The sequence below is a fragment of the Bos javanicus genome, chromosome 18 (genome assembly GCF_032452875.1).
Source record: "Bos javanicus breed banteng chromosome 18, ARS-OSU_banteng_1.0, whole genome shotgun sequence".
NCBI lineage: Eukaryota > Metazoa > Chordata > Mammalia > Artiodactyla > Bovidae > Bos > Bos javanicus.
The window spans coordinates 34,799,290-34,826,286 of NC_083885.1; the positions used below are offsets into that span (position 1 = coordinate 34,799,290).

The 26,997-nt window shown below is 48.9% G+C and overlaps 1 protein-coding gene across 2 annotated transcripts; it reads left to right on the forward strand.

Moving 5' to 3' along the window:
* Positions 1-3,522: 3,522 nt before the first annotated feature.
* Positions 3,523-17,347, forward strand: CES3 (carboxylesterase 3). Of its 2 annotated transcripts, XM_061387458.1 has the most exons (13): positions 3,523-4,255; positions 5,359-5,563; positions 5,668-5,806; positions 5,958-6,091; positions 6,550-6,703; positions 6,811-6,915; positions 7,802-7,903; positions 8,258-8,395; positions 13,676-13,756; positions 15,029-15,176; positions 16,206-16,355; positions 16,507-16,585; positions 16,697-17,347. In XM_061387458.1, the coding sequence occupies exons 1-13, from the start codon at positions 4,174-4,176 to the stop codon at positions 16,890-16,892; spliced, it is 1,713 nt and encodes a 570-aa protein (XP_061243442.1). In that variant the 5' UTR covers positions 3,523-4,173; the 3' UTR covers positions 16,893-17,347. The 2 variants fall into 2 exon arrangements, with proteins under 2 accessions (XP_061243442.1, XP_061243443.1); XM_061387459.1 differs by lacking the exon at positions 5,359-5,563 and having other exon boundaries at positions 4,175-4,255.
* The last annotated feature ends 9,650 nt before the right edge of the window (positions 17,348-26,997 follow it).

The following is a 26,997-nucleotide window of genomic DNA, read 5'->3' on the forward strand; positions in this document are numbered from 1 at the left end:
CCCTCTTCTCATAGATCCAGGACTCCCTACCTCTGACCCTCTGAGTACCTGGTTTCCCAGGAGAAATGTCCCCCTTCTTTCTACCCACTGTATTCAGCCCAGTCAGAGCCCCCTGAAGTTGGGCTTGAAGGATGGAGATTCACGCATTGCCCACTATAGACACCAGGTGGCACACAAGTACACCCTTGAGCTTGAGATGACCAACTCTGGATGAGAAAGGAGACTTCTTTCTAAAGAACACTTTCTTTTGTTTTGTTTTTTTTTTCTTTCTTTTTTTCCTTTTGTTGTTCTTGTTAGTTCATCGCTAAGTCTTGTTCGACTCTTTGCGACCCCATGGACTGTAGCCTGCCAGGCTCCTCTGTCCATGGGATTTCCCAGGCAAGAATACTGGAGTGGGTTGCCATTTCCTTCTCCAGGGGATATTCCCAACCTAGGGATTGAACCCACACCTCCTGCATTGGCAGGTGGATTCTTTACCACTGAGCCACTAGGGAAGCCCGTTCTAATGAACACTGTCTGGTTCTAATGCTTCCCCAGCATCCTGAAAGCATCTGTTGGCATGCATGCTTCTGTTTTTCAGTCCTGCTATGCACAGTGTACTTCCCAAAAGTGGACTCCCAGGACTAGTTTTAGGTAAACTGATTTTTTGAACAGCTTTATTGTGGAATAATTCACATACACATTCACCCATTTTAGGTGTGAAATGGGTGTACAGTTTTATAAATTTGGATAAATGTATAAGACGTACAACCACCATCACATCAAGTTTTAGGATGCATCCATTGCTCAGAAAAGTTCCTTTGTGCACCCTGGCACTGCCCCGAACCTGATTCCACACAACTACTAACTTGCTTTCTGTTGCTATAGTTTGCCTTTTTTAAAGCTTCATATAAATTGATTTTTTTTTTTACCAGCTTCTGTCTCTTAGCATAATGTTTTTGAGATTCAACCAGTAGTTTTTCTCTTTTCTTGCTGAAGAAGACTCCATATATGACACGCCACATTTTACCCATTCATCCACTGACGGACATTTGAGTGATTTCTCCTTTTTCCCAGGTGGTGCTAGTGGTAAAGAACCCACCCGCCAATGCAGGAGACATGAGACATGGGTTCCATCCCTGGGTCAGGAAGATCCCCTGGAGAAGGAAATGGCAACCCAGTCCAGTATTCTTGCCTGGAGAATCCCATGGACAGAACAGCCTGGTGGACTACAGTCCATGGGGTCCCAAAGAGTCGGACACGACTGAAGCGACTGAGCATTTTTAGGCTATTTTCAACAAAGTCACTATGAACATTTTCAGACAAGTCCCTGGACATATGCTTTCATTTCATAAATAGTAAATTGCTAGGGCTTCCCAGGTGGCAGGAGCAATAAAGAACCCACCTGTCACTGCAGGAGACATAAGAGACACAGGTTCAATCCCTAGAGGACAGCATGGTAACCCACTCCCATATTCTTGCCTGGAGAATCCCATGGAAAGAGGAGCCTGGAAGGCTATAGTCTGGTCCATAGGGTTGCAGAGTTGGACACAACTGAAGCAACTTAGCACACATGCAAATAGCTAACAGTGGATTCACTGAGTCATATGGAAAGTGTGTGCTTAACTTTGAAAGAAAATGTCAAACTGCCTTCCAACTTGACTATGCCATTTTTGCATACTCATTAGCCATATATGTGAGTTCCAATTACTCCAGATTCTCACCAGCACCTCGTCTTATCAGTCTTTTACATTTGATTAATTTAATGGATGTGTAGTGGTATCTCATTGTGGCTGGTTACCTCCCTCCATCACCCACCTTCCTCTTTCTCAGTCTCTCTCTCATGAGCCCTTGCATGTACCTGGGATTCTGAGAGAGGGAATGGCCCCACCAGGGAAATTTCCAAAGAGGATTCAGGAAGCTGCCCTGGTTGTTTCTGGCAGGAGAGAAATTTGGTCCTCAGGCTCTCCAAATTGAGGTGTGAGCTGGAACTCCAGGAGAGGATCTGGCTTCCAGTCCAGCCATGACCTTCACCCAGTCCCTCAATGAACAGCACATTCAGCTGTTCGAATTAGCAAATATTTGCCAGTGCATTGTACTCTCCACCCATCTCCCCACCTCTCACTCCCAGCCAGTCATGTTCCTGACACTGGGGCCCATGGGGTGGGGGTCTCCCAAGCCAGCAGAGAGCCGGACATCCTGTTCTGACACAAGAACAGGCTCCCCTTGCCTCTGGTTTCATACCTCATGTTTTCGTGCTGTAACCTCACTTGAACCCTGCGAGGTGGCTCCTCTTATCATCACTGTTTAATGGAAGACAAAACTAGGCCTGGAACTGTGAAGTAACTTGTACCAGGTCACACAGCTGACACGTGGCAGAGCCAGGATCTCAGGGCAGGAGGGCTGGCTCTGAAATCACGTTGCTTCAGATTTGAAGTCACGTTGCTTCAGATTTGAAGTCACGTTGATTTGAGTTGCTACAAGGAGTCTTCCTGCCCCATTTCCTCCATCATCCCTGCCCAGGAGTCTCAGGCCCAGTGGAGGGTAGTGCCCTGCCTCCACCGCTGCCACGTGAGGCCACTTCCAGAGAGTCAGCCTACCTGAGAGTTATCCCCAGCATACACCCTGGGGATCCTCAGCGCACAGGCCCCTCAGCAGGGCTGCTCGGGCCCAAGGCATCATCCAACCACCATGAAAAAGAGCTTGTCTGTTTTTCAAAACATTAAACACAGAACTACTACCAGCAGTTCCATTCCCAGCTCTACAGCGAAGAGAAACGAAAACATAGGACCACACAGAAACTCATAAACAAATGTTTACAACAGTGTAATTCATAAGAGTCAAAAGGAGGAAACAACCCAAATGCCCTTCAATGAATGAATGGGTAGAAAAAATGTTGCTGCACCCACAGTGAAATATTATTTGACCATAAAAAGTAAGTACTGATATGTATTACACCCTAGATGAAACTCCAAAACATCATGCTGAGGGAGAGAAGCCAGATACTAAATGTCACATACCATATGATTGCTTTAATGTGATACATCCAGAATAGGTAAATCTATGGAGTCAGAGAGCAGATTAATGGTTATCGGCTCCTCAGGGGATGGGGTTATTGGCATGGAAGGTGAGGGGGTAGGAGTGGGAATGGAGAGTGACTGTTTAATGGGTAGGATATATTGCTGGGGTAATGAAAGAATTTTGTAACTAGAAAGATTGCACGAAATTGCAAATACACTAAATGCCACTGAATTGTATACTTTATAATGGTTCATTGTAATGTGAATTTGGTGGTGGTTTAGTTGCTAAGTCGTGTCCGACTCTTGAGACTCCATAAACTGTAGCCTGCCAGGCTCCTCTGTCCTTGGGATTCTCCAGGCAAAAATAGTGGAGTGGGTGCCATTTCCTTCTCCAGGGGATCTTCCCAACCCAGGAATCAAACCCAGGTCTCCTGCCTTGCAGGCAGATTCTTTACCGACTGAGCTACAAGGGAAGACTCGATTTTTTTTAAAAAAGGGACTTCCCTAGTGGTCCAGTGGTTAAGAGTCTGCCTTCCAATGAGGGAGATGAGGGTTCAATCCCTGGTGGGGGAACTAAGATCCCACATACCTCTAGGGATCTAAGCCTGAGCACCCCCAACTCCTGAGCCAGGAGATCTTGCTTGCACAACAAAGACCTGATGCAGCCAAAAATAAATAATTTTTTTTTAAAGGGGGCATCAACCCCAGTTCCCTCTACCCTGCTGCAGAGCTCAGGTGCCCCTCCAGCAGGTAGGACCAGACAGTGGCCCCCACCCCAGTGAGCTGGCTCACTCAGAGCAGGACTGGCACCGGGGTCATGTCCACTACTCACTCAGGTAGGTGATATGTGTGTCTTGCAGTGAGTGTACAAAGTGTTCTGGAAGTCTTGGTGCCAGGAGAGCTGGAACTTGAACCCAGGGTTGTAGAGCACCTTCCCTTGCCTAGGGCTGTCATATCACCCAGGCTCCTGCTGGCAGGGCTGCTCTCCCAGCCCCACCTCCCTCCTCCCCCAACCTGGGTGCTAGACTCTGGGTCTTTGGACTGGCCACCAGTCAGGTTGGGGCGGTCTGCTGAGGCTTTCCTAACAGCCGTTTAGAGATTGGCTGTGCCAAAGGGCAGGGACATTGTTCTACCTTCCACCACTTCTGCCCACAGTTGAGTGTGAGTAAGAAGCATGGGCACAGTGGTAAGAACCGGGTCCAGGGCCCTGGTCGGGGTGGCCTGTCTGCTCCTGGCATTCTCTGCTACAGACACTGGTAAGACACACCCGCAGGGCCTGCAGAGGTGGGAGCTTCTGGGTTGGTGGGAGGACTTGGAGGAAGGGGCAAGAGTTGGGTAGGGACAGGGAAGGTGGGCAGCCTGCTCAGAGAAGGAGCCCTCTGTTCTGTTCAGTTGTTCACCGGAATGCCAAGGGTTGAACATCCTCTCTGGGCAGGGGCAACCATCCGGGTAATGCTACCCACCTCTTTTTTTTATTATGATAAAACATACAAAACATAAAATTTACCATTTTGACCATTTTTAAGTGCAATTTGTCATGTTTTTAAGAGTTCCTAGGATTTCATTTAATCAGTAAGACACAGACATAGAAATGATTATCATGAGAAAGAAAGTTTACTTGCCATTCCCTAGAAACAGGGCCACTCAGGGAAGCAGGGGTCCCTCAGGAGGCAGAGGAAATGAACAGGGTGGGGAGGGATGTGGATGAGAGCTTTCATTGTTTCCTGTGGGAGGAACAGGTGAGACAGGCAGAGTAGGTCTGGGTTAGCTCACTGGAATGGTTTCAGTAGGTTCTGGGGCACGGGGCTGTCCCTAGTTGTCCGGGACTTGGCCTTGCATTGATTAGGGCAGGTGGTTAGTTGCCAGGAGCATTAGGGTGCCCAGAGGTGGCGGGGGCCGGGGGCATGGCCTCTGGATGGACTGTGAAGGGCACATGTCTCAGTGAGTGGTTTACCATCTCTAAGAACTGGCTAGCCCTGGGAGGGCAAGGCCAGCGAGCCAGATGTCAAATTATCAGAACAGAAAAACCAAAAAGATAAGGTTGTCACACCTTATTCAGCAGGTGAGAGTTAAGAGAGGGCAAGTGGCCGGCCCAAGCCCACCACCCACTGCCCACCTGGCAGGTCTGTGGGTTGCAGGGTAGTTTAGCTTGATCACTACGGGGAACTGACTCAATCTGGAGAAGAGGTGGGGAGAGGACTTAGGTGGTAGTCACAAGACCCGTTTCACAGGTAGGCTGGGGCAGTTCATCAGAGTGCTCAGAACCCGGCCTGGCAGAGGAGGTGCTCAGAGAGCAGACTAGTGGGTCCATCTGCCACCCCATGCACACTCACCCACAGCCCCTCTGTCCTGCCCTCAGGGCCGGGGGTCACTCAGCCTGAAGTGGACACACCCCTGGGCCGTGTGCGAGGCCGGCAGGTGGGCGTGAAGGGCACAGACCGTCTTGTGAACGTCTTCTTGGGCATCCCATTCGCCCAGCCGCCCCTGGGGCCCCACCGGTTCTCGGCCCCGCGCCCAGCGGAGTCTTGGGAGGGCGTGCGAGATGCCAGCAGGGCCCACGCCGTGTGAGTAGCCCCGCGGAGGTGGGCAGGCAGGCAGGTGGCAGGGGTCCAGCTACCTGGGCTGGTGGGGCTGACCCATTGGCCCTCGGGCTCCTCCTCCACCACAGGTGCCCACAGGATCCGGAGAGAATGAACAACAGCAGATTTACGCTGGACGGAAAGCACCAGACCTTCCCCATTTCGGAGGACTGCCTGATCCTCAACATATACAGCCCGGCTGAGGCCCCCTCGGGGGCAGGAAGGCCAGTGAGCTGCCTAGAGGGCCCTGTCCACCCAGCCAGTGCGGCCAGGCTTGATTTCTCCCCACCCCCGCTTCGAAAGTGCTCCAGGAGTCCCCAGAAGGCCCTGAGCCAGTCAATGGGCAGCCGCAATCACTGACCCACGGCCGTCTCTGCAGGTCATGGTGTGGTTCCACGGGGGCTCTCTCGTGACTGGCACCGCCACCTCCCACGATGGGTCTGCCCTGGCTGCCTATGGGGACGTGGTCGTGGTCACAGTCCAGTACCGCCTGGGCTTCCTTGGCTTTTTCAGGTGAGGCAGCAGGCCTGGCGGAGGGCAGTGACTGCATAGGGTGAGGGTCCGGAACTCGAAGCGAGACCGGGTCCCAGGCAAGCAGGGTGCTGGGCCAAGAAGAGTCAGCTGAGGCTCCACTCCCTTGGGGGAGGGGCTCAGCCAAAGCCAGGGTTTGACTTGGGCCTTTGGGCACAAGACTTTGGCTCCTGGCCTGTGGGTCAACAGAGTCTGTAGGGTCAAGAAACAACACATTCCAGAAGCCGCTGGAGAGCCAAAGCTGGCGGGTTGCCCAGCCAGGCCCACCCATCCCACATACTGGGAATCTTGCTACTGGGCGTCGCTCATAGCCAGGCCAGATTGAGGAGCAAGGGAAGGTGGGGCATCCCAGGGGCTGATTCAGAGCAAAACTTCAGAGGCTGAGGAAGATCTGTCAAGGGATCCAACCGGCCCTAACCACTGCCCCACCCAACTGCCAGCACTGGGGACAAGCACGCTCCTGGCAACTGGGGCTTCCTCGACGTCGTGGCTGCTCTGCGCTGGGTGCAGGGGAACATCACCCCCTTTGGGGGTGACTTCAACTCTGTCACCATCTTTGGTGAATCTAGCGGGGCCTCTGTCGTCTCTGCCCTGGTGAGTCACCCCAGGGAGGGAGCCAGCATTGGTATCTCCTGTGGTCCCAGACCTCCCGGATCTTCTGCCCTCCTCTGACAGCCATCTGTCCTCCACATTGCCCTCAGGTCCTGTCCCCGCTGGCTGCAGGGCTGTTCCACAGAGCTATAGCACAGAGTGGAATCATCACCGTACCGGGGTTACTGGATCCTAACCCCTGGCTCCTGGCTCAGGTCTGCATTTCTTTCACTCTCTCACCCCCTGTACACCTGCCCTATGCTTGCTCTTGGAGTCCCAGGGCGGAGGTGTTAACCAGTAGCCAGCTCCTTGCTGGCAGAGAGGGACACACTAGGCTGAAGGAAACACATGACCAGTGAGAACTCAGGGAAAACCGCCAGAGCTCCTAGGGTGTGACATGGTCCCTGAAGTCATCCCTCCAGCCTCACGGGCTACCTGACCCTGCTCCAGCCTCAGCACCAACCACGGTCCCCTCCCTGCCAGAGTAGCGCACACATGACTCCCTCCCCACCTAAACCCTCTCTCCTTTCCTTGTGTGCCTGCATACTAAATCACTTCAGTTGTGTCCAACCCTTTGGGACCCTGTGGCCTATAGCCCACCAGACTCCTCTGTCCATGGCAGTCTCCAGGCAAGAATACTGGAGTGGGTTGCTGTACCCTCCTCCAGGGGATCTTCCCAGACTTAGGGATCGAACCTACATCTCTCACATCTCCTGCGCTGGCAGACAAGTTCTTTATGACTAGCATCAACTCCTTCCCTTACTCCATAAAACTTTTTTGAGCCCACTGACTCTGGGACTAGAGTTAATTAGATAATGACACTGTTCTCACAGGGGTAGAGGGGACCCAGACACACACACACACACACACAGATAGTGACAGTAATGACTTAATGGGGGACATATGGAGTGCCTGGGGACCACCCAAGCTGGTGGGCAAGGAAAGCTTATCTGAGTTGGTGGTGGATCTCTGGCCAGTGTCAAGGTCCTGTCTCTTACATCATTGACCCGTTTCTCCTACAAATTTGTCCTCTGTGGGAGGCAGAGGGCTGGAAGTGGGCACTGATGGGCGAGAGGGAGTCAAGACACTTTTCTTTCCCAGACCCTCGCAGACTCCTTGGCCTGCAACTCTGACTCCTCGGCTGAGATGGTGCAGTGCCTTCGGCAGAAGACGATCAAGGAGATGATCCTCGCCTACAAGTCGGTATGCTCACTTCTTGGGGAATGGCAGTGGGCAGTGACACAGAGGGGATTCTGTCCAGTGCCTGCAGGAGCAGAGGGCCAATCATCAGTGCAGGGTGAGGCAGCTACCCAGGAGGCGAAGGGTCTGGGGGCATGAAGAGGGGGGCCACCCCAGTCCTGAGGGTCTTCTAGCAAAGAAGACGGCTTAAAAGCATCATGGGCCTGGTCTCCCAACTCCCTCCAGTCTTCTCACCTTGGTGATCTCATCCCCTCTCTTCTTAAGGCTCAGCCACCCAGGCAGGCAGCCAAGGCATCTCTAGGGTCCCATCTGTTGAGGGCCTGACTGGGAGGCTCTCTGCTTTGTTTTCTCCTGTAGAAAAAAATAGCTTCGTACAACATCGACGGCACCTTCTTTCCCAAGAGCGCTGAGGAGCTCCTGAGGGAGAGGCAGTTCCCCTCTGTGCCCTTCCTCTTCGGTTTCAACAACCATGAGTTTGGCTGGCTCATCCCCAGGGTGAGTGTGCCCTTCAAGGCCCTCCCTGCCCCATGTGGTTCTCTCCCACCCCGACATCATCTCCATGTGCTGTGAGCTCAGACCCTTCTGTCTCATAGGTGAGGAAGCAGAGGCTGACCCAGTTTCATTTTCTCAAAGCAGATATTTCCTTCTTAGGGACCACATTTTTGTACTTTCTAGGAAGTACTGATCCATAGCATATTCCTGCCTTGGTGTCTGGTTTATGAATCAGGCTCTATGAGACTAGTTTGTGTGACTCTGTACCTGAGAGACCAAGCCCCCAAGATTCCCAGGTTTCTGACAATGTCAAGTCACTGGGAGACATCATGGCCCACGTGCCTTCCAGTCCTTTTCAGGTGCACAGAACACCCCACACAGTGTCACCGTCATACCTTCCTTCTAAGCATCTTCTCATATTTCATTCTCACTCTCCCACCCATCTTCACAATGAATGAATTTAATGCCTGCAAAACCTTCCACAAAGAAAGGGTCGTCTCATAATTTTCCTTCATTTCATTGCTTCGGCAGCTTCTCATTTTAATCACTGAAGCTAATATTGCAGTGAATGTCTTCATGTCCACAGCTTTGTCCTTTGACTTATTTCCTTGGATTTAATTCCCAGGGGGACATTTGGGTGCTTGTTAGATGAAAGCCTTAAGCAATGTTGACACTCACTGAAGTTTGTAGGAGTTTACAGTCCAGGTGTGTGTGTGTGTGTGTGTAATAGCAAAAGAGTGCCCTGGACTCTGGTAGGCAGCCTTGCCCCCACACTTGCAACATTGAATTGTGAGTGTTAAGTGAAAGACAGCCGACTTGGCTGGCTCCCAAGACATAGGCAAACCTGTCTGGTGTGGAACGCTGTGCCCAGGACTTTGTAGCTAAAGATATTTCTCAGGTTGGTGACTCAGCGGGCTGCTCACCCCATCACTAGTGCAGGCGTTCCTTCCACTCTCCATAGGAGCACAACCATAGCATTTTCAGCCAACTAGATGTTTACTAAGTATCCACGGCGAAAGCTTTAGCCATGAAAAGTAATCTGTATTCCTAATGGAAACCTCTCCACTTCTTACATGTTGCTATTGGTACCGCACTTTCTGAAATTACTTCACTGATTCAAGCTGCCACCAGCAATGTCTACAGGTTTTTTGTTTTGTTTTGTTTCATTTCGTTTGACTGCTATGAGGCTTGGGGGATCTTAGTTCCCCGACTAGGAATCAAACCCAGGCCCCTTGTGGTGGAAGCACAGAGTCCTAACCACTTGATCACCAGTGAAGTCCCTGGAATCTACAGGCTTTCTTGCAACCTTACCAGCATTTGCAGAGCACAATTTTTTAAATGTCAACTTTTAAAAAATATAATTTACATAGCATAAAAGTTACCTCTTTAAAGTGTACAATTCAGTGGTTCTTAGTATACTCACAAAGCTGTGCAGCCATCACCATATCTTATTCCAGAACATTTGCTTCACCATCACACAGAAAGAAGCCCATACCCATTTAGCTGTCACTTCCCATCCCTCCCCATGGCCCCCACCCCAGCACTTGGCAATCATGAATCTACTTTCTATCTCTGATCTACTCTCTGTCAAGTCTATGGATTTGCCTCTTCTGGACATTTCATATAATAGAATCATACACTATTTGGGGTTTTGTGTCTGACTTCTTTCACCTAATATAATGTTTTCAAGGGGCGTCTATGTTGTAGTGGATATCAGTACTTCCCTCTTTTTTATGGCTGAAAAGTTCAGTGTATGGGAGAAGGCAATGGCACCCCACTCCAGTACTGTTGTCTGGAAAATCCCATGGATGGAGGAGCCTGGTAGGCTGCAGTCTGTGGGGTCGCTAAGAGTTGGACACGACTGAACGACTTCACTTTCACTTTCCACTTTCATGTATTGGAGAAGGAAATGGCAATCCACTCTAGTGTTCTTGCCTGGAGAATCCCATGGACGGAGAAGCCTGGTGGGCTGCAGTCCATGGGGTCGCACAGAGTCGGACACGACTGAAGCGACTTAGTAGTAGTAGTAGTTCAGTATGGATACACCACATTTGTTTATCCATTCATCAGTTGATAGACAGTTGGGTTGTTTCCACCTTTTTGGCTCTTATGGATTCCCCTGCTATGAACGTTTGTGTACCAGTTTTTGTGCAAATATATGCCTTAATTGGTCTTGGTTATATACTCAGGGATGGAACCAGTGGGTCATGGATTAAGTCTATGCTTAATCATTTCAGGAACTGCTGAAGTATTTTTCAAAGTAGCTGCACCACTTTATATTCCCACCAGCAGTGTGTAAGGATTTCAATTATTCCACATGCTTGCCAATGCTTGTTAATATCTTTTGTTTTGATTGTAGTCATCCCAGTGGGTGTGAAGTGGTATCTCATTGTGGTTTTGAGTTGCACTTCCCTAGTGACTAAAATGGTGAACATCTTTTCATGTGCTTATCAGCCATTTTAATATTTCCTTTGGAGAACTGTCTTCTGTTTTGCCCATTTTTAAATTGAATTATTTGTCTTTTTATTGTTGAGTTGTAAAATTTTTCATATATTCCAGGTATATGATTTTCAAATATTTTTCCCATTCTGTGGATTGTATTTTCACGTTGTTGACAGTATCCTTTGCCACACAATTAAAAAAAAATTGATGAAGTTTATCTGTTCTTCTGTTGTTTGCCCTTTTTTTTTTTGTCATACCTAAGAAATGATTGCTAAATCCAAGGTCATAAAGGTTTACCTCTATGATTACTTCTCAGAATTTTATAGTTTTAGCTGTTATATTTAGGTCTAGATTCATTTCAAGTTAATTTTTGTATATGGTGTGAGCTAGGGCTCTTTTGCACATGGTATCTTCTTGTCCCTGCATGATCTGTTGAAAAAAACTATTATTTTCTTATTGAACTGTCTTGGTGCCCTTATTGAAAATCAGCTGGTCATGAATGAAGGTGTTTATTTCTGGACTTTGAATTCTACTTTATTCATTTATCCTTATGCCACTGCCATAGTATCTTGATTACAGCAGTATTATAGTAAGTTTTAAAATTGGGAAGTGTGAATTCCTCAACTCTGTTCTTCTTTTTCAAGATTGCTATATTATTTTGTCAGAGTTGCCATAACAAAGAACCACAATCTGAGTGGCTTAAACAATGGACATTAAGTGTCTCACAGTCCTAGAGGCTACAAGTCTGAAATCAAGATGTTAGCAAGATTGGTTCCTTCTAAGTGTTGTGAGAGAGAATCCATGCCTCTTTTTAATGTTTCCGTTGGCCTCGTGTATTCCTTGGCTTAAAGATGGCGTTCTCTCTCTGGCTTTCCCTCTGACCTATCTATCTCTGTGCAAATTCCCCCTTTTACAAGGACACCAGACATACTAGACAGTGCTCTGTGCTCAGTTGCTTCTGACTCTTTGTGACACCATGGACTGTAGCCTGTCAGGCTCCTTTGTCCATGGGATTTCCCAGGGAAGAGTACTGGAGTAGGTTGCCATTTCCTTCTCCAGGGGATTTTCCTGACTCAGGGATTGAACATGCGACTCTTGTGTCTCCTGCATTGCAGGCAGATTCTTTACCCACTGCGCCATCAGGGAAGCTGATACTAGACTAGAGCCCACCCTAATGATTACCTCTGTAATCAACTGAACTTGACTAATGGCCTCATCTTTACACAAGATCACATTCTGAGGTACTGGGGATTATGACTCCACGTATATTTATGTGGAGACACAATCAGTCCATAATTGTTTAGCTATTCTGAGTCCCTTGCACTCCCATGTGAATCGTGGTTGGCTTGTCCATTCCTGAAAAGAAAAAAAAAAAAGCAACTGAGATTCTGATTGGATCACGCTGAATCTCTAGTTCAATTTGGGAAGTATTGTCATTTTAACAATATTAAGTCTTTCAATCCATGAACATGGAACATCTTCACATTTAGTTAAGTCTTCTTTAATTTCTCTCAATTATGTCTTCTAGCTTTTAATGTACAGTCTTGTACTTCCCTTATTAAATTTATTCCTAAGTATTTTATTCTTTTCAATGCTATTGTAAATGGAATTGTTTTCTTCATGTCACCTTCAGATTATTCATTGCTAGTGTATAGGAGCAATTGGGATATTGATCTTGTAGAACAACTGTTTAAAAAGTTTTGCTACTTTAGCTTCTGTGGCCTTTAGTTTAGTACCTTAATTCCTAGTGAAGATTAACGTCTCCTCTTGGGTATACACTTTTTGTGTTTGTTTATCTGTGAATTTTTTGTTCCTGCCACTACAAAGATTAGCCAAGAGTCTGGGAGCCATGAAAATAACTTTAATAACTTTAACCTTTCTATCCTGCTTACTCTGTCAAGGCCTTTATGCATTAACCCAGTTCACATAACAATCCCATGAGGTAAGATATTGTTCCTCCTTTTACAGATTAAAAGGGGCTTCCCTCATAGCTCAGTATTCTTGGGCTTCCCTTGTGGCTCAGCTAGTAAAGAATTCGCCTGAAATGTGGGAGACCTGGGTTCGATTCCTGGGTTGGGAAGATCCCCTAGAGAAGGGAAAGGTTACCCAGTCCAGTACTCTGGCCTGGAGAATTCCATGGACTTATGCAGTCCATGGGGTCGCAAAGAGTCAGACATGACTGAGCAACTGTTACTCACTTACAGATTAAGAAACTGTGACATAGAGAGTTTAAGTAACTGGTTCATGTTATGTACCTAGTAAGTAGTGGAGCTGGGACTTAAACCAGAGACCCAGCTTTTAAAACTGTAACATGCAAAGCCAACATTTTTTGAATTATTTATTTTATTTCTATTATTTATTTGGCTGTGTCAGGTCTTAGCTGCGCCATGCGAACTCTTAGTTGCAGCATGTGGGTTCCCTAACCAGGGATCGAACCTAGGCCCCCTGCATGGAAAGCAGGGTCTCAGTCACCAGACCACCAGAGAAGTTCCTGAAGTCAACATTTAATTTTAAAGACAACATTTGAACTTTCTTTGTAACCCCTGCTACAGGACCTGGGGGTCTTGATGTTATTCTATGAAAATATTGAACAAATTCCGAGACTGCTGCTAAGCCCTTGCTTGTTGTATTTGGTGCTTTTCCCTCCCTCCTGAATTAGAAGTTTATTTTTAGGGAGGTCTTCAGGCTAGTGGGTTTGGCCACACTTGGCTACATAATGGGCTCATGGTCACAGGGCTGTGAACACTGGCCTGCTCCAAGCTGGGAGCTGGCTGGGAAGGTGAGGGTAAGGGGCATGGGCCGTGATGAGGCTGCACTAAGAGGGCCTTGGTGTCTCCACAGGGCTGGGGTTTCCTGGATAAGATGGATCAACTGAGCCTGGAGGACATGCTGGCCATCCTGAGGCCCTCCTTGACCAATATGGTGAGAAAAAGGCAGGAAAGGGTAGTCCAGTGGGGCTGAACCCGACACAGTCTCTACCCGCTACCCTCCAACACCCAGCTACCTACCTGCCACCAAGCCTGGGGGGCAACTGTTGGATTTTAGTTCTGTCTAGGAATCCCCTTGGACATGACACAACATGGTTCTCAGAGCAAGAGCACCACCACATCATTTTCATCACAGACTACCCGTAATGAGCACACACTCTCTGCCAGGGACTGTGCTGTGCTGAGCACTAGGACAGGCATTCAAATCCTCCAATCCTCATTACAACTTTGTGAAGCAGGGACTTTCATTATCCTCATGTTACAGATGAGGAAACTGAGGCTCAAGGCCTCGTGGTAGGTAAAGGGCAGAGGCAGAGCTTGTGCCAGCCATCTGATCCCAGAGCTTAAGATGGCACTGCCAGACCTGAAACCAGGTGGTGCACGCGTGCTAAGTTGCTTCAGTCCTGTCCGACTCTTTGCAACCCTATGGACTATAGCCCGCCAGGCTCCTCTGTCCCTGGGATCCTCCAGGCAAGAATACTGGAGTGGGTGCCATGCCCTCCTCCAGGGGCTCTTCCAGACCCAGGGATCGAATTCACATCTCTTAAGTCTCCTGAATTGGCAGGCAGGTTCTTTACCACTAGCACCTCCTGGGATGCCTGAAACCTGGTGGATCTGGGGTCAAATCCTGACCCTGGCTGCTTGTCCACAGTTAACCTTCCATTTCTCCACTCATAAATAGGGATGCTACTTCCCACCCATGTGAGCTGTTTAAGAAAGATACTGGATGCTGTATTGGAAGAGTCTGGTATCCAGGAGGTGCTCAATCGATGTACATTTCCTTCCTTTGAGACTCTCTAGTCCCTCCTCACTCACACAACCTCATCACTGCTCTCTGGAGCTGGGGGAAGTCCCATGATTCATTCTTCCACTAACTTCCTAGTAAACTTCAACTGAGTGCCTGCTCTAGGCCAGAACTCTGTGATTCACATAGGCTGCCAAACCACCTTACAGGGAGGAAGTGACTTTCAGAGAGGTTCAGCAACCTGTCTGAGGTCACACAGCCAAGCAATGATTGCAGAGTGAGCATTTAACTCCAGATTTGACCTCTTCCCACCCAGACATCATCTAGAACCCCCAAGGAAGGCAGGTGGCTAGCCTCCTGGCACATGAGCCCTGGGATATGAAAAACGCCAGACAGGAGGATGCAGGACTTCTTGGAAGGGTCTGCCATGGCTATGGGATCTGACAAGGCCTCTTGCCCCAGGATGTGCCCACTGAAGTGATGCCCACCATCATAAAGGAATACCTAGGCAGCAGCTCAGATGGACAAGCCAAGCGAGAGGCCTTCCAGGAATTGATAAGTGACATTATCATAACCTTACCCATGTTGCAATTTGTGAGAGACCTCCAAGGTAAGCCTATCACTGTCTAACCTGTCCCACCCTTCCCACTTGAGCCCAGGACCTGAGCTATCACAGGTGACATAGCCTCATGCTCCACTGCTTCCCCCACTCACCACTTCCTCTCCGGGATGCAGTGTTACAGCAATGAGAGGTGACTCTGGCAGGACACTCTGCAGAGGAGAAAACCAAGGCACAGAGAGATGCAGTGACCTGTCAGAGGTCACTCAGAAGGGCTTATCACCAATTCTCTGGGATTCAATTGACTCATGAGTGATTTTTCCTGCTTTCAGCCTTCCTCCTGGGAGAAGTCTTGTTTCCTCCAAGCTTCATGGCTCAGCAGTCCCCAACCTTTTTGGCGCCAGGGACTGTTTTCATGGAAGACAATTTTTCCACAGACCAGGAGTGGGAGGGGGATGGTTTCAGGATGACTCAAGCACGTTACATTTATTGTGCACTTTATTTCTATTTATTATGATGTCACCTCCACCTCAGATCATTAGGCATTCAATCCTGGAGACTGTGGACCCCTGTTGTGGCTAAACTCTAACATAGTCCTAGAACAGTTCCGAGTTCCTGTCTTTGTGACCCCTTGGGCAGATACATAACCCTTCTGGGCTCATTTTCTCATTTCTAAATTGGCTATAGTAGGGACTTCCCTGATGGTCCAGTGGCTAAGATTCCAGGCTCCCAGTGCAGGGGACCTGGGTTCTATCCCTGGTCGGGGGGAACTAACAATCCTACATGCCACAACAAGATTTGGTGCAGCCAAATAAATAAAAATTTAAAGAAATAAAATGGCAATCATAATGCATAATGATCTAACCCATAGGTTATTATGAAGATGAACTGAATGATGACACATAAAGCACATGGACTGGTGCTGAACATCCAGCAAGTACTCAGGAAAGGCTTGCTGTTCATCATTTTGTCATGATCATTATTATCACTGGTACTGGTGCTATGATGAGCCTGGCTTAGCAAAGATAGTACCTGATCAGGCTGTGGGTGACCATCTCTCATCCAGCCCTCTCTCCACAGATTCTGGTGTCTCCATCTTTTTCTATGAGTTCCAGCATCGACCCAGTTCTTTTGCGAAGATCAAGCCAGCCTGGGTGCAGGCTGATCATGGGGCTGAGTTGACCTTCATGTTCGGCGGTCCTTTCCTCACGGATGAGAGCTCCATGTTGGGTGAGGATGATGGACCGGTGATCCTTAGGTTTCTGGCTCCACCAGGGGAGGAGAGGGGCTTGCAGAAACAGAGGTCTCAGGTCAGCATAAGGGACCCTGGAGTCTCCTTCAGGACCCACCTGAACCTGATCCAAGTCTGTCCTTCCCACAGCCTTTCCAGAAGCCACAGAAGAGGAGAAGCAACTGAGCCTCACCATGATGGCCCAGTGGACCAACTTTGCCTGGACAGGGTGAGTAAGCAAACAGGCCTGCCTGGCTTTGGGCCTAGGACTACTTAGAGCTGCCTGCCTGGGAGCAATACAGGAGGCCTTGGTCTTCATTCATTCATTCCTCCCACCCAGGGACCCCAATGGCAAGGGGCTGCCTCTTTGGCCACCATTCAACCATGCGGAGGAATACCTGGAAATCAGCCTGGTGCCACGGGTCAACCAGAAGCCAAGGGAGGCCAGAATGCAGCTCTGGGCAGAGATACTTCCCACCAAGTTCGGGCAGTGGCAGCAGAAGCAGAAGGGCAAGAAGGTCCAGGAGGAACTCTGAGGCAGGCCCTGAGACTTCTGGGCTGGAGCTCAGCCCTAGGGGTGACCACATCCCAGGCGGGCAGCCTCCTTCTCTCCCTGCTGTGCTATGTGCTAAATTGCTTCAGTTGTGTCTCTTTTGCAACCCCATGGACTGTAGCCCACCAGGCTCCTCTGTCCCTGGGATTCTCTAGGCAAGAATACTAGAGCAGGTTGCCATGCCTTCCTCCAGGGGATGTTCCTGACCCAAGGATCAAAGCAGGGTCTCTTACATCTCCTGCATGGGGAGGGGGGTTCTTTACCTCTAGTGCCATCTAGGAAGCCCTCTCTCACTGCTAAGAGACTTTAACCCAAACCAGGCTGATGGGCAGTCATGTCTCTTAAAGCAGGGGTCCCCAACCTCCGGGATCTAATGCCTGATGATCTGAGGTGGGGCTGATGTCATAATAAAAGAAATAAAGTGAACAATAAATGTAATGCACTTGACTCATCCTGAAACCGTTCCCTCCTCCCTAGTCGATGGAAAAATTGTCTTCTACAAAACCAGTCGCTGGTGCCAAAAACGTTGGGGACTGCTCGCTGCATTAGAGCATCAGCCCCTCTGTGACTCCTGTGAAATGTTGCCTGCTTCTCATGTAGGGGGATTTTTCCCAAACTTCCTCCTCTTCCCACTTGCTCCAAGGAAAGTTCCAGCTCATACCTCAAGCTCCGCAGAGGATCCTCCTCCGGAAAGCCTTCCCTGCCTTCTCTGGGCCTGGCCTGAGCTCTGTCCATGACAGTGTATCCCACTCTAGGCTGGCACTGCTGGTTTCAGTGTTCCTCTTCCCCTCTCAGAAGCTCTCTGAGACTGGAAATCAGCCTGACCCACTCTGCATCTCCCATACCAGTATCAGGCAGGACCTGGGGTTAAAGGATGCTTGCTGAGTGAGAGACTGAGAAAGTATGAGGATGGGGACTGTTGCATGTGAACCCAGGCCCTTTAGGCAGCAAAGCTCTGCTTAGTTCTGGACAAATGTTGTCCTCTCTGATCAGATGGGTGGGTGGACTCTGGTGGCAGAGACCTGGGGTTGGAGAGGGTGGGTCCTGCGGCTTCAGGGGATCCAGCGGACAACCGACCTCAGAGGCCTCTGACTAGGGCTGGGGGAGGTCCCTGTGTCCATGCTGCCCAGTCTTGGCCCTTGCACAAGACAGAGCAGAGTCCAGCAGGGCCAGGGCTCCCACCCTTGGATGTGAGATGCAAACTTCCCAGCCCTAGTACCTTACCCACTTATGGCCTGCCTGGGCTCTTTCCTCTCCCCCCAGCTGAGGGAGACTGACTTCTGGGGTTGCACAGTTCTCAGAGCACCACCAGGACATGGGAGAACAGGCTGGGGGTGGGTGTCTGGACTAGTGCATCAGTCAAGCTGCTGTCACAGAGAGAAGACAAGGTCTGCCCTGTCAGGCAACAACAGGTGAAAAGCAGCCAGAGGTTTTTGAGTGGGGCACACATTTCTTTCTTTTGTTTGGTTTTGAGGATCAATATACCCTTCCCTTGAGACATCTGGATTTTAATACAAACACAATGACTTCCCCTCCCCCCACTATCTCGTCCCACCAACTTTGGTCCCACATATACCCTTCCTCAGTCAGACTAAGTTCCTGGCTGCTGCTGCTTGAATGAAAACTACTTGCAGTTGAGACCAATTCTGTTTTGTGCACTCATGCTAAGTCATTTTAATCATGTCCAGCTCTTTGTAACCCCATGGACTGTAGCTCTCCACGTTCCTTTGTCCATGGGGTTCTCCTGGCAAGAATATTGCAGTGGGTTGCCATGCCCTCCTCCAGGGGATCTTCCGGACCCAGGGATCAAACCCATGTCTATTATGTCTCCTGCATTGGCAGGAGGATTCTTTACCACTTGTGCCACCTGGGAAGTTCTGTCTTGGGAAGTCCATTTAGGGCAGAAAAGAGTCATAAACCAGAGAGGTTCCAAATCATGCTGCTCGGCTACTCTAAAGCTGCCTGCCACCCTCAAAGCAAGTTCAAGCTCTTTACACAGCATTGAAGGCCTCCTTTTATCATCCCCATGTCCCCACAAGCTGGTAAGAGAGTCTGACAGGTAAACAGCCTCCAATTCCACAGTGTGTTACTGGAGACACAAAGAGCTGTAGGAACATAGAGGCATAGACTGGCCTGACTTGGGAGACAGGGAAGGCAGGACATCTAGGCTGACCAGCAGAAGTGGCTCAGGCCAGGGAGGGTAGGCTTGAGTGGTGGGAGCAGGGAGGAGGGCGTTCCTGGCAGATGGAACAGCAGGAACAAAGGCCTGGAGGTTAAGATGTGCTGAGGAAACAGTTCTGTACATCTGGAGAGGCCAGCAAAGAGTAGACTGGGAACAGCCTTGGAGGCTGGACTGGGGGCCTGGCCTGGAGGGTGACAGAGAGCCTGGGAAAGGTTTAACTGGGTGTGGGGGGGTGACATGAACAGGTTGGGGGTGGTGACGAGGGAGGGGACAGGGAGAGCAAGAAGGGGGCCAGTGCGGGCTTCCAGGGTGGGACAGAAGGCACTGGTGAGCTCTAGATTTAGAAGTGACAGGCTGACGTGGTAATTGAGGGGACAAGAAGGTGAGAGAAGGAAGACTCCTGGAGGGTGGGGGGCTGCCTGGGGGTGAGCAGGACTGGGTTGGGAATCAAGGGGTCAGTTTAGACCCTGCTGGAGTTACAAACAGGCCTCTTCCTCCAGGTCTGAGGGCACACCACACCTGGCAGCTGTGGGGAAGTGCGGGCTGGGGGGACACACACCAGCTTCGGTGTCACCACTGCCAGAAAGCTCCAAGGAGGGTAGGGGAGCCTGCTGGTGAGGCATCAGACCGTGTCCCAGGTCAACTTCCTCCCTTCTTCTCCTTCTTCCCCCAACTTCTGGGGTTTTCTGTCCATGGGAGGGAGAGGAATGACTTGGCATGGTCCCAGTGGCTTGGGGTCGAGGGGGAGGCTGTGCCAGACAAGGGGGTGCTCCTAGGATTCCAGTCTTCTTGCTTCTCTACTCTCACTTCCCTGGGCCACTACTCATGGAACTCCCCTCCCCTGCCAGCAGCGCATCCTCCATCCACCGATGGTCCAGCCCCAGGACCCAGAGTGAAGGGAGCAAGCCAGGGGCACCCATAAATTCAGAAGGACCAGGCCCTGCAGGGCAGGGACTGGTGGACCCAGGGAGCCTCCCCAAGGCAGGGTGACGGGAAGGACCCAGTGAGCCATGTGAGTGTGTGAGCATGAGGGGGTACTGCAGGGTCAAACATGCACACCTGGACCCAGCCACCTGATAAGAGATTGGTAGACACTCCCGGTAGATGCAGACAAGTGTGTACATACCCAGCGCTAGTCACACACACACATCCACACGCATATACCCTCACTAATAGGGTCCCAATACAGCTTAGCAACTACTAGATACATATGAGCAAGTTATTTAGTTTCTTTGTTCCTTAGTTTTCCCTTTATGGATATGCTATGAAGACTGAATGATAATTAGCTGTAAAGTGCCTGTAATAGTGCCTGACACACAGCAAGTGCTCAATAACTGCCCCCTGGTATAGGTGTGTCCACAGATTTCAATTGCTCTGTCTGAGAAAATCATATGGCTCCTTCAACCACAGTTCAAAGACAGAAGAACTGGGGGACATTAGGGGTGCCATCATAATGTTCAGTTCAGTTCAGTTCAGTTCAGTCACTCAGTCATGTCCGACTCTTTGCGACCCCATGAATCGCAGCACGCCAGGCCTCCCTGTCCATCACCAGCTCCCAGAGTTCACTCAGACTCACATCCATCGAGTCAGTGATGCCATCCAGCCATCTCATCCTCTATCGTCCCCTTCTCCTCCTGCCCCCAATCCCTCCCAGCATCAGAGTCTTTTCCAATGAGTCAACTCTTCCCATGAGGTGGCCAAAGTACTGGAGTTTCAGCTTTAGCATCATTCCTTCCAAAGAAATCCCAGGGCTGATCTCCTTCAGAATGGACTGGTTGGATCTCCTTGCAGTCCAAGGAACTCTCAAGAGTCTTCTCCAACACCACAGTTCAAAAGCATCAATTCTTCGGCGCTCAGCCTTCTTCACAGTCCAACTCTCACATCCATACATGACCACAGGAAAAACCATAGCCTTGACTAGATGAAACTTTGTTGGCAAAGTAATGTCTCTGCTTTTGAATATGCTATCTAGGTTGGTCATAACTTTCCTTCCAAGGAGTGTCTTTTAATTTCGTGGCTGCAGTCACCATCTGCAGTGATTTTGGAGCCCCCCAAAATAAAGTCTGACACTGTTTGCACTGTTTCCCCATCTATTTCCCATGAAGTGGTGGGACCAGATGCCATGATCTTCGTTTTCTGAATGTTGAGCTTTAAGCCAACTTTTTCACTCTCCTCTTTCACCTTCATCAAGAGGCTTTTTAGTTCTTCTTCACTTTCTGCCATAAGGGTGCTGTCATCTGCATATCTGAGGTTATTGATATTTCTCTCGGCAATCTTGATTCCAGCTTGTGTTTCTTCCAGTCCAGCGTTTCTCATGATGTACTCTGCATAGAAGTTAAATAAGCAGGGTGACAATATACAGCCTTGAAGCACTCCTTTTCCTATTTGGAACCAGTCTGTTGTTCCATGTCCAGTTCTAACTGTTGCTTCCTGACCTGCATACAGGTTTCTCAAGAGGCAGGTCAGGTGGTCTGGTATTCCCATCTCTTTAAGAATTTTCCACAATAAACTATGAGGCTTTTCCACTTTGAAATAATTTTCTTGGGCCTGTGTCTGCCTAGAAGGGGTGGCAGGCGGAGCCTTGTGATGTTCTGAATGAGTCTCTGGCCTTCCCTGAGGGTCTCAGGGAAGCTGTCATCCAAGCCCCTCCCACACTTTACCTGCAGTCCCTCCTTTTGGATTTTAGTTGTACGCCCTCTGGTCCCCCTGGACCCCAGTTCCCAGCCCAGCTTGCCTAGGCCCTGGGAAAACCATTCCAAGAACAGGAAGCTACTTGGCAGGGGAACACCAGCTCTGTTACTGGAGAATAGTGGCATCCACACATCCCTCCTCCCTCTGCCCCAGCCCTTGGGCTTCCTTTCCCATCAGCCCAGATTCCTTGTCTGGAGATGGCATTGCCCACTGGAGCCTCTCCTGAGGTGGCCTTGCCCGTCCCTACTGTCCCTGAGCTGACTCTTCTGACTCTGGAGGTCTTGACCAGGGCCCAGGGCACCAGGCAATCAGAGGGCCAGGCCTCACCCCCCCCAAGTAGCCTTGCTGAGCTTCCCTCTGTGCTCAAATTCACCCACATCCTTTCTCTCCCTCAGGGCTCTGGACCATCCTCTGGGGTCTTGAGTAGTTTTATAGGACCTTTGGACCGTCCTCTGGGGTCCTGAGTGGATCCCTGCTTTACAGAGGAAGAAACTGAGGATAAGAGAGGGGAAGCACCTTGCCTGAGGCCACACAGAGAGTGAGGATGGAGCCAGGACCTGTTCCCAGTACTGTGGGTCTCCCTCCAGACTGTGCCCTCATGCCTAGAGTGAGCTTTCCAGCTGCTGGAGTCAGGGTCTAAGGGGTTATGCAGGCAGATGGATTCCAATAGCCAGCACTGTCAGCAAGTGAGGCCCAGAGTGGGGAGTTTTGCAATACTTCAGGCAGTACAGAGATGAGAGATGACTGCACCGCACTGACTGGGTCTGCAGAGCTCCAGGCACAGGCTCCTTCTCTTATCAGGAGCTTGGCTTCATCCTGTGATCTGGCCCCTAAGGACACCCCACCCCACTTGTCATGCATCTTTGTAGCCCAGTCATGAACCAGATGGAGCCTCATTTCAGTTCAGTTCAGTCAGTCGTTTCTGACACTTTGTAGCCCTGTGGACTGCAGCACACCAGGCTTGATAGAGCCTCACTTTTCTCTCAAAAAACAGAGGATGCTGGGTGACCCAGGAGAAGATCACCTAGCATTACATGTCAGAATCTCAGGTTCTTACCCCTAAGATAATGTATTCCCAGAGCCACCTGACTGACCCAGCACCCTACTCAATGTTCCCTGTGCCCCATGTGGGCATTGGATGGGACCCACTTGAGTCCTAGGTGCTCCAGTCAGAAGCCTGGCCTGGCATTACTCCCACTTATATGGCCCAGGTGAAAGGTTGTTTGTCCCCAGGGAGAGGTGGCACGAATGGAGCCAGCTGTTGGCAGGACCGGTCCTTAAGGCCCACACAGAGCGGGCCAAGTTGCTGCACAGCTGGGCTGGGGATTCTACATGTGACTGACCTCCAGGCCTGCTGGGCAGGTGGACTCACAGTCTCATCTGCCTTTTCCACCACTCACTTCCCTTGTCCTCCACACTCACACTCCCCTCCACCTCCCAGCTTGGCCCTTCCTTTCAGTAACACATGCTTAGTACAAACAGATAAACTAACCTTGTCACAGCCTGGGAAGCAGAAACAAGTGGCTGTGTCACTTCCCTCAAACCAGGCTCCGTACTCCTATTGATGTGGCCACACATGGACCACGGGGGAGGCCAGCAGATGAAGTAATGAGAAGGGGAATATGATCCAGAAAGAGAAACGTGGCCCAGGCCAGATGAAACTGCTGGTAACCCATACTTCCCTGATCTTGACTTCCCTGTTCCCTCCCATACCTGACTCTTTAAACCCCACGATGATAGTACATTCTCCATAATGTTGGCCAAAGAAAACATAGAAACTACAGAAAATTGAAAGGAGAAAGAAGGAAAAAAAAAAAATCAAGGTCACTGATGACTCTGCAACTCAGAGCCAACCACAGACTCCATTTTGGCATCAATCCTTCCTGTTACTTTAGACATCTCTGGAGTATTTTGGTATGTACTTTCCATGGTCATATTCAATATACAATTTCAGATTCTACCTTTTTCAAGTTATTAAACCACATCAGCTTTTCCCCAAGGACTAATGATGACAGCTGACAATGGGTTTTCCCTGTTTGAATTGCTTTGCCTACATGAACACATTTAACCCTCACTACAACTCGGTAAGTACTATTATTGAGCAAAATTTACAGATGGAAAAACTGGAGTCCAGAAGAGTCACACAGCTTGTAAGTGGCAATGCTGGGATTCAAGCCCAGTAGCCTGGCTCATAACCAGTGCTAAATCATCGGCTACTCTAGAGTCTCATGGAACATGATATTACTGACCGTGTAGCATAAATTATATTCTGTAGGTGTAACATCCTTCTTCACCCATCCCCTACAGTCTTACTGGGGTGAGGCTGTTGTCAACAAGGCTATAGGACACTCATCCTGTAAACAATTTTTTTGTGTATTTTGGATGGTCTCCCAGACCAAATTTCTCGGTCAAAGGATAGGGTAGTTTTGTTTTGTTTTGAATATTTATTTGGTTACCCTGGGCCCCTGACCACCATCACCCAGTTCTGGACTTCCACATCATGACTGCTTCCAGACCCACATGGTCCTGGCTGAGAAAGTCAGCATGTGTGAGAAGGGTTAGGGAGTGTCTGTAAAAGAGACTGCACAAACCAGAGGGGAGCCTCTGTGTATGTGTGGAGGGGAAGCGGGAAGTGAGGCCTTTAAATCCACAGGGAGGAAACCTGGGGACTAAGAACTAAGCACTCAGGTGTTCCGCTCCAGCCTTAGTACCTACTGGTGCTCAGTGCTTGACTCACACTACCTCAACTTTAAGCCCACTGCACAGATGAGCATACTGCAAAGGGGTTACAGGCTCGTCAGTTTTTCGAAGAGCCAAGATCATTGACAGTGACTTATCACCCCAAGGCAGAGATAAGGCTGTGGGCTGATGGGAGAGCTGGTTACAGTTTCTCCCACCCTCTCACCTTCTATTCATGACTAAAAGAAGATAAAGGTCAGACTGCTCAGCTCGCCACAGACTCACCTGCCATCTGACATCTGCGGGGTAGACATCATCCCAGACTGTGGCAGGAGCTGGCTGGCTGGAGAATGAATTGGATTCTGTGTTTGAGCCTCACCCTCCTTCTGGTGGTGCAGACAGCCTGGGGTAAGCCCCCATCCTTCCCTGGTTCAAGAGGGACATAGGCCATAGGGACAGGCCCCCAATTCAACCTCTCCTGGGCATAGCAGTGTAGGGACATTTAGAGATCTGGGTAGATGGGGGTGGTGGGCAGCTGGGAGCATGGACATTTATATTTACATTTTTATAAAATATATCTTATAATTTACATAACTTTATGTTTATGACTATATACTTATATTCTTTATATAATTAATACTATTTAAAATTCTTACTATATTAGTATGTATATATATTAGTATATGTGTGTGTGTGTAAAATCATCATGTAACCACCAGCCAGATAAAGATCTAGAACATTTCAGGACTTCTCTGGTGGTCCAATGGTTAAGACTCTGTGCAACAATGCAATGGGGTGGGTTCCATTCCTGGTCAGGGAACTAAGATCCCACATAACATGAGGCAAGGCCAAAAAAACAAAAAAAGATCTAGAATATTTCCAACATCTGACATGTACCTTCCCAGTCATATCCTCAAAATAACCACCACCATTCTGATGGCTATCATAATTTAGTTTTGCCCATATTAACACATTAATTTTTTTTTCTTGGTTACATGCAGGAACTTAGCTCCCCAGCTAGGGATCAAACCTGAGCCCTCTGCAGTGGAAGTGGAAAGTATTAACCACTGGACCGCCAGGGATGTCCCCACATTAAAAAATTTTTTTAACTTGAAACTTTGCTAAAACAACTTTTGGCATTCTGGCACATTGTTAGTCTTTTCATTGCATATTTGTATATAGTTGTGATATAAGCACTTAAACAATTTTATTCTTTTTTTTTTCACTTAAGGTCATGCATAAACAGTTTATAACTTGAGTTCATAATTACATTTACTTTTCCTGATCCCCAGATACAAATAATGCTTCTTGTCCTCACTATGGCAAGTATGACTGTGATTCATAAAGTCTTTATTTTAATGCATTTCTGACTATTTTCATAAGGGTGGACCAAGAGTGGAATTACTGAGTCAAAGCATGTGAACATTTTATGCCTCTTATACATTTTGCCAAATTATTTTTTCAAGGTGGTGTGTCAATTTATCTTCCACCAACAGCATATGAGAGTGTCCTTCTCATTGCATCTTTGCCAGAATTGGGTGCTATCATTTTTTAAAGATTTCTCTTTTTTTGGATGTGGACCATTTTTCAAGTCTTTACTGAATCTGTTACAATATTGCTCCTGTTTCATCTTTTTGGTTTTTTGACTGCGAGGCATGTGGGACCTTAGTTCCTTGACCAGGGATAGAACAACACCTCCCTGCATTGGAAGCACAGAGTCTTAACCACTGAACTGCCAGGGAAGTCGAGGTGCCATTGTTTTTATTAGGTAGAAATTGTAACTCTTGGTTTTAATTAGTGTTTTATGACTTCTAAAAACATGGAATATTGTTTTCATAAGTGCTTACGTATTGCCTCGGGGTAGCAGAGTTAGGACCGGGAGCACTCCTCGTCAGCTCTGATTCAGGGGTTTAGAGCACTCTGTCACATGCTTAGGTGCTTCCAGAGGCTGGAGTGAGGACAGTAAAACATTATTGTTTAAAGCAGAGCTCTGATGTGAGACAGTCTGTGTCACCTTGGACAAGTTATATACCCCTTTGAACCTCCATTTCCACATTTGTGTAGTAGGAAAATACAAAACAGTTACCTTATAAATTTTTTTAGGCAGATGAGGTGAGATAGCATAAAAGTGTTTGGCAGAGTGCCAAGCTATAATAAAAGATCAGTCAGTCATAGTCATCAGCTATTCAATCATAAGTGGACCCATAATTCAGGGCAAATCTGAGTAATACAATAGGTCTTGACCTCCTGGCTCTGTCCTATGAGATCTCAAGCTGGTCACTAACCATCTCTGGGCCTCAAGGCCCCACCCTGCTCCTCCAAGGGCCACTGAGAAGCCTACATGAGAGGACCATGTGAAAGGGCCTTGTAAATTGCAAGGGACGACACACACACACACAGAGGAGGTGTGAGATGGTCCCTTGCCCCCACTGGCATACCTCCATGTTTGAAGGGTCACTATTGCAGCCAGTTCTTTGTGCCCAGATATTGCTCATGTAAAACCTGGGTACGTGGGCAGAGAGGCCACCTGCAGCTG

What these genes read in the sequence shown, in the direction of transcription:
- CES3 (XM_061387458.1), top strand. Translation starts at nt 4,174, where the DNA reads ATGGGCACAGTGGTAAGAACCGGGTCCAGGGCCCTGGTCGGGGTGGCC. An exon ending in TGATCCTCGCCTACAAGTCG is followed by an intron (nt 7,904 to 8,257) that starts GTATGCTCACTT and finishes TTTCTCCTGTAG; the next exon opens with AAAAAAATAGCTTCGTACAA. An exon ending in GGCCCTCCTTGACCAATATG is followed by an intron (nt 13,757 to 15,028) that starts GTGAGAAAAAGG and finishes CTCTTGCCCCAG; the next exon opens with GATGTGCCCACTGAAGTGAT.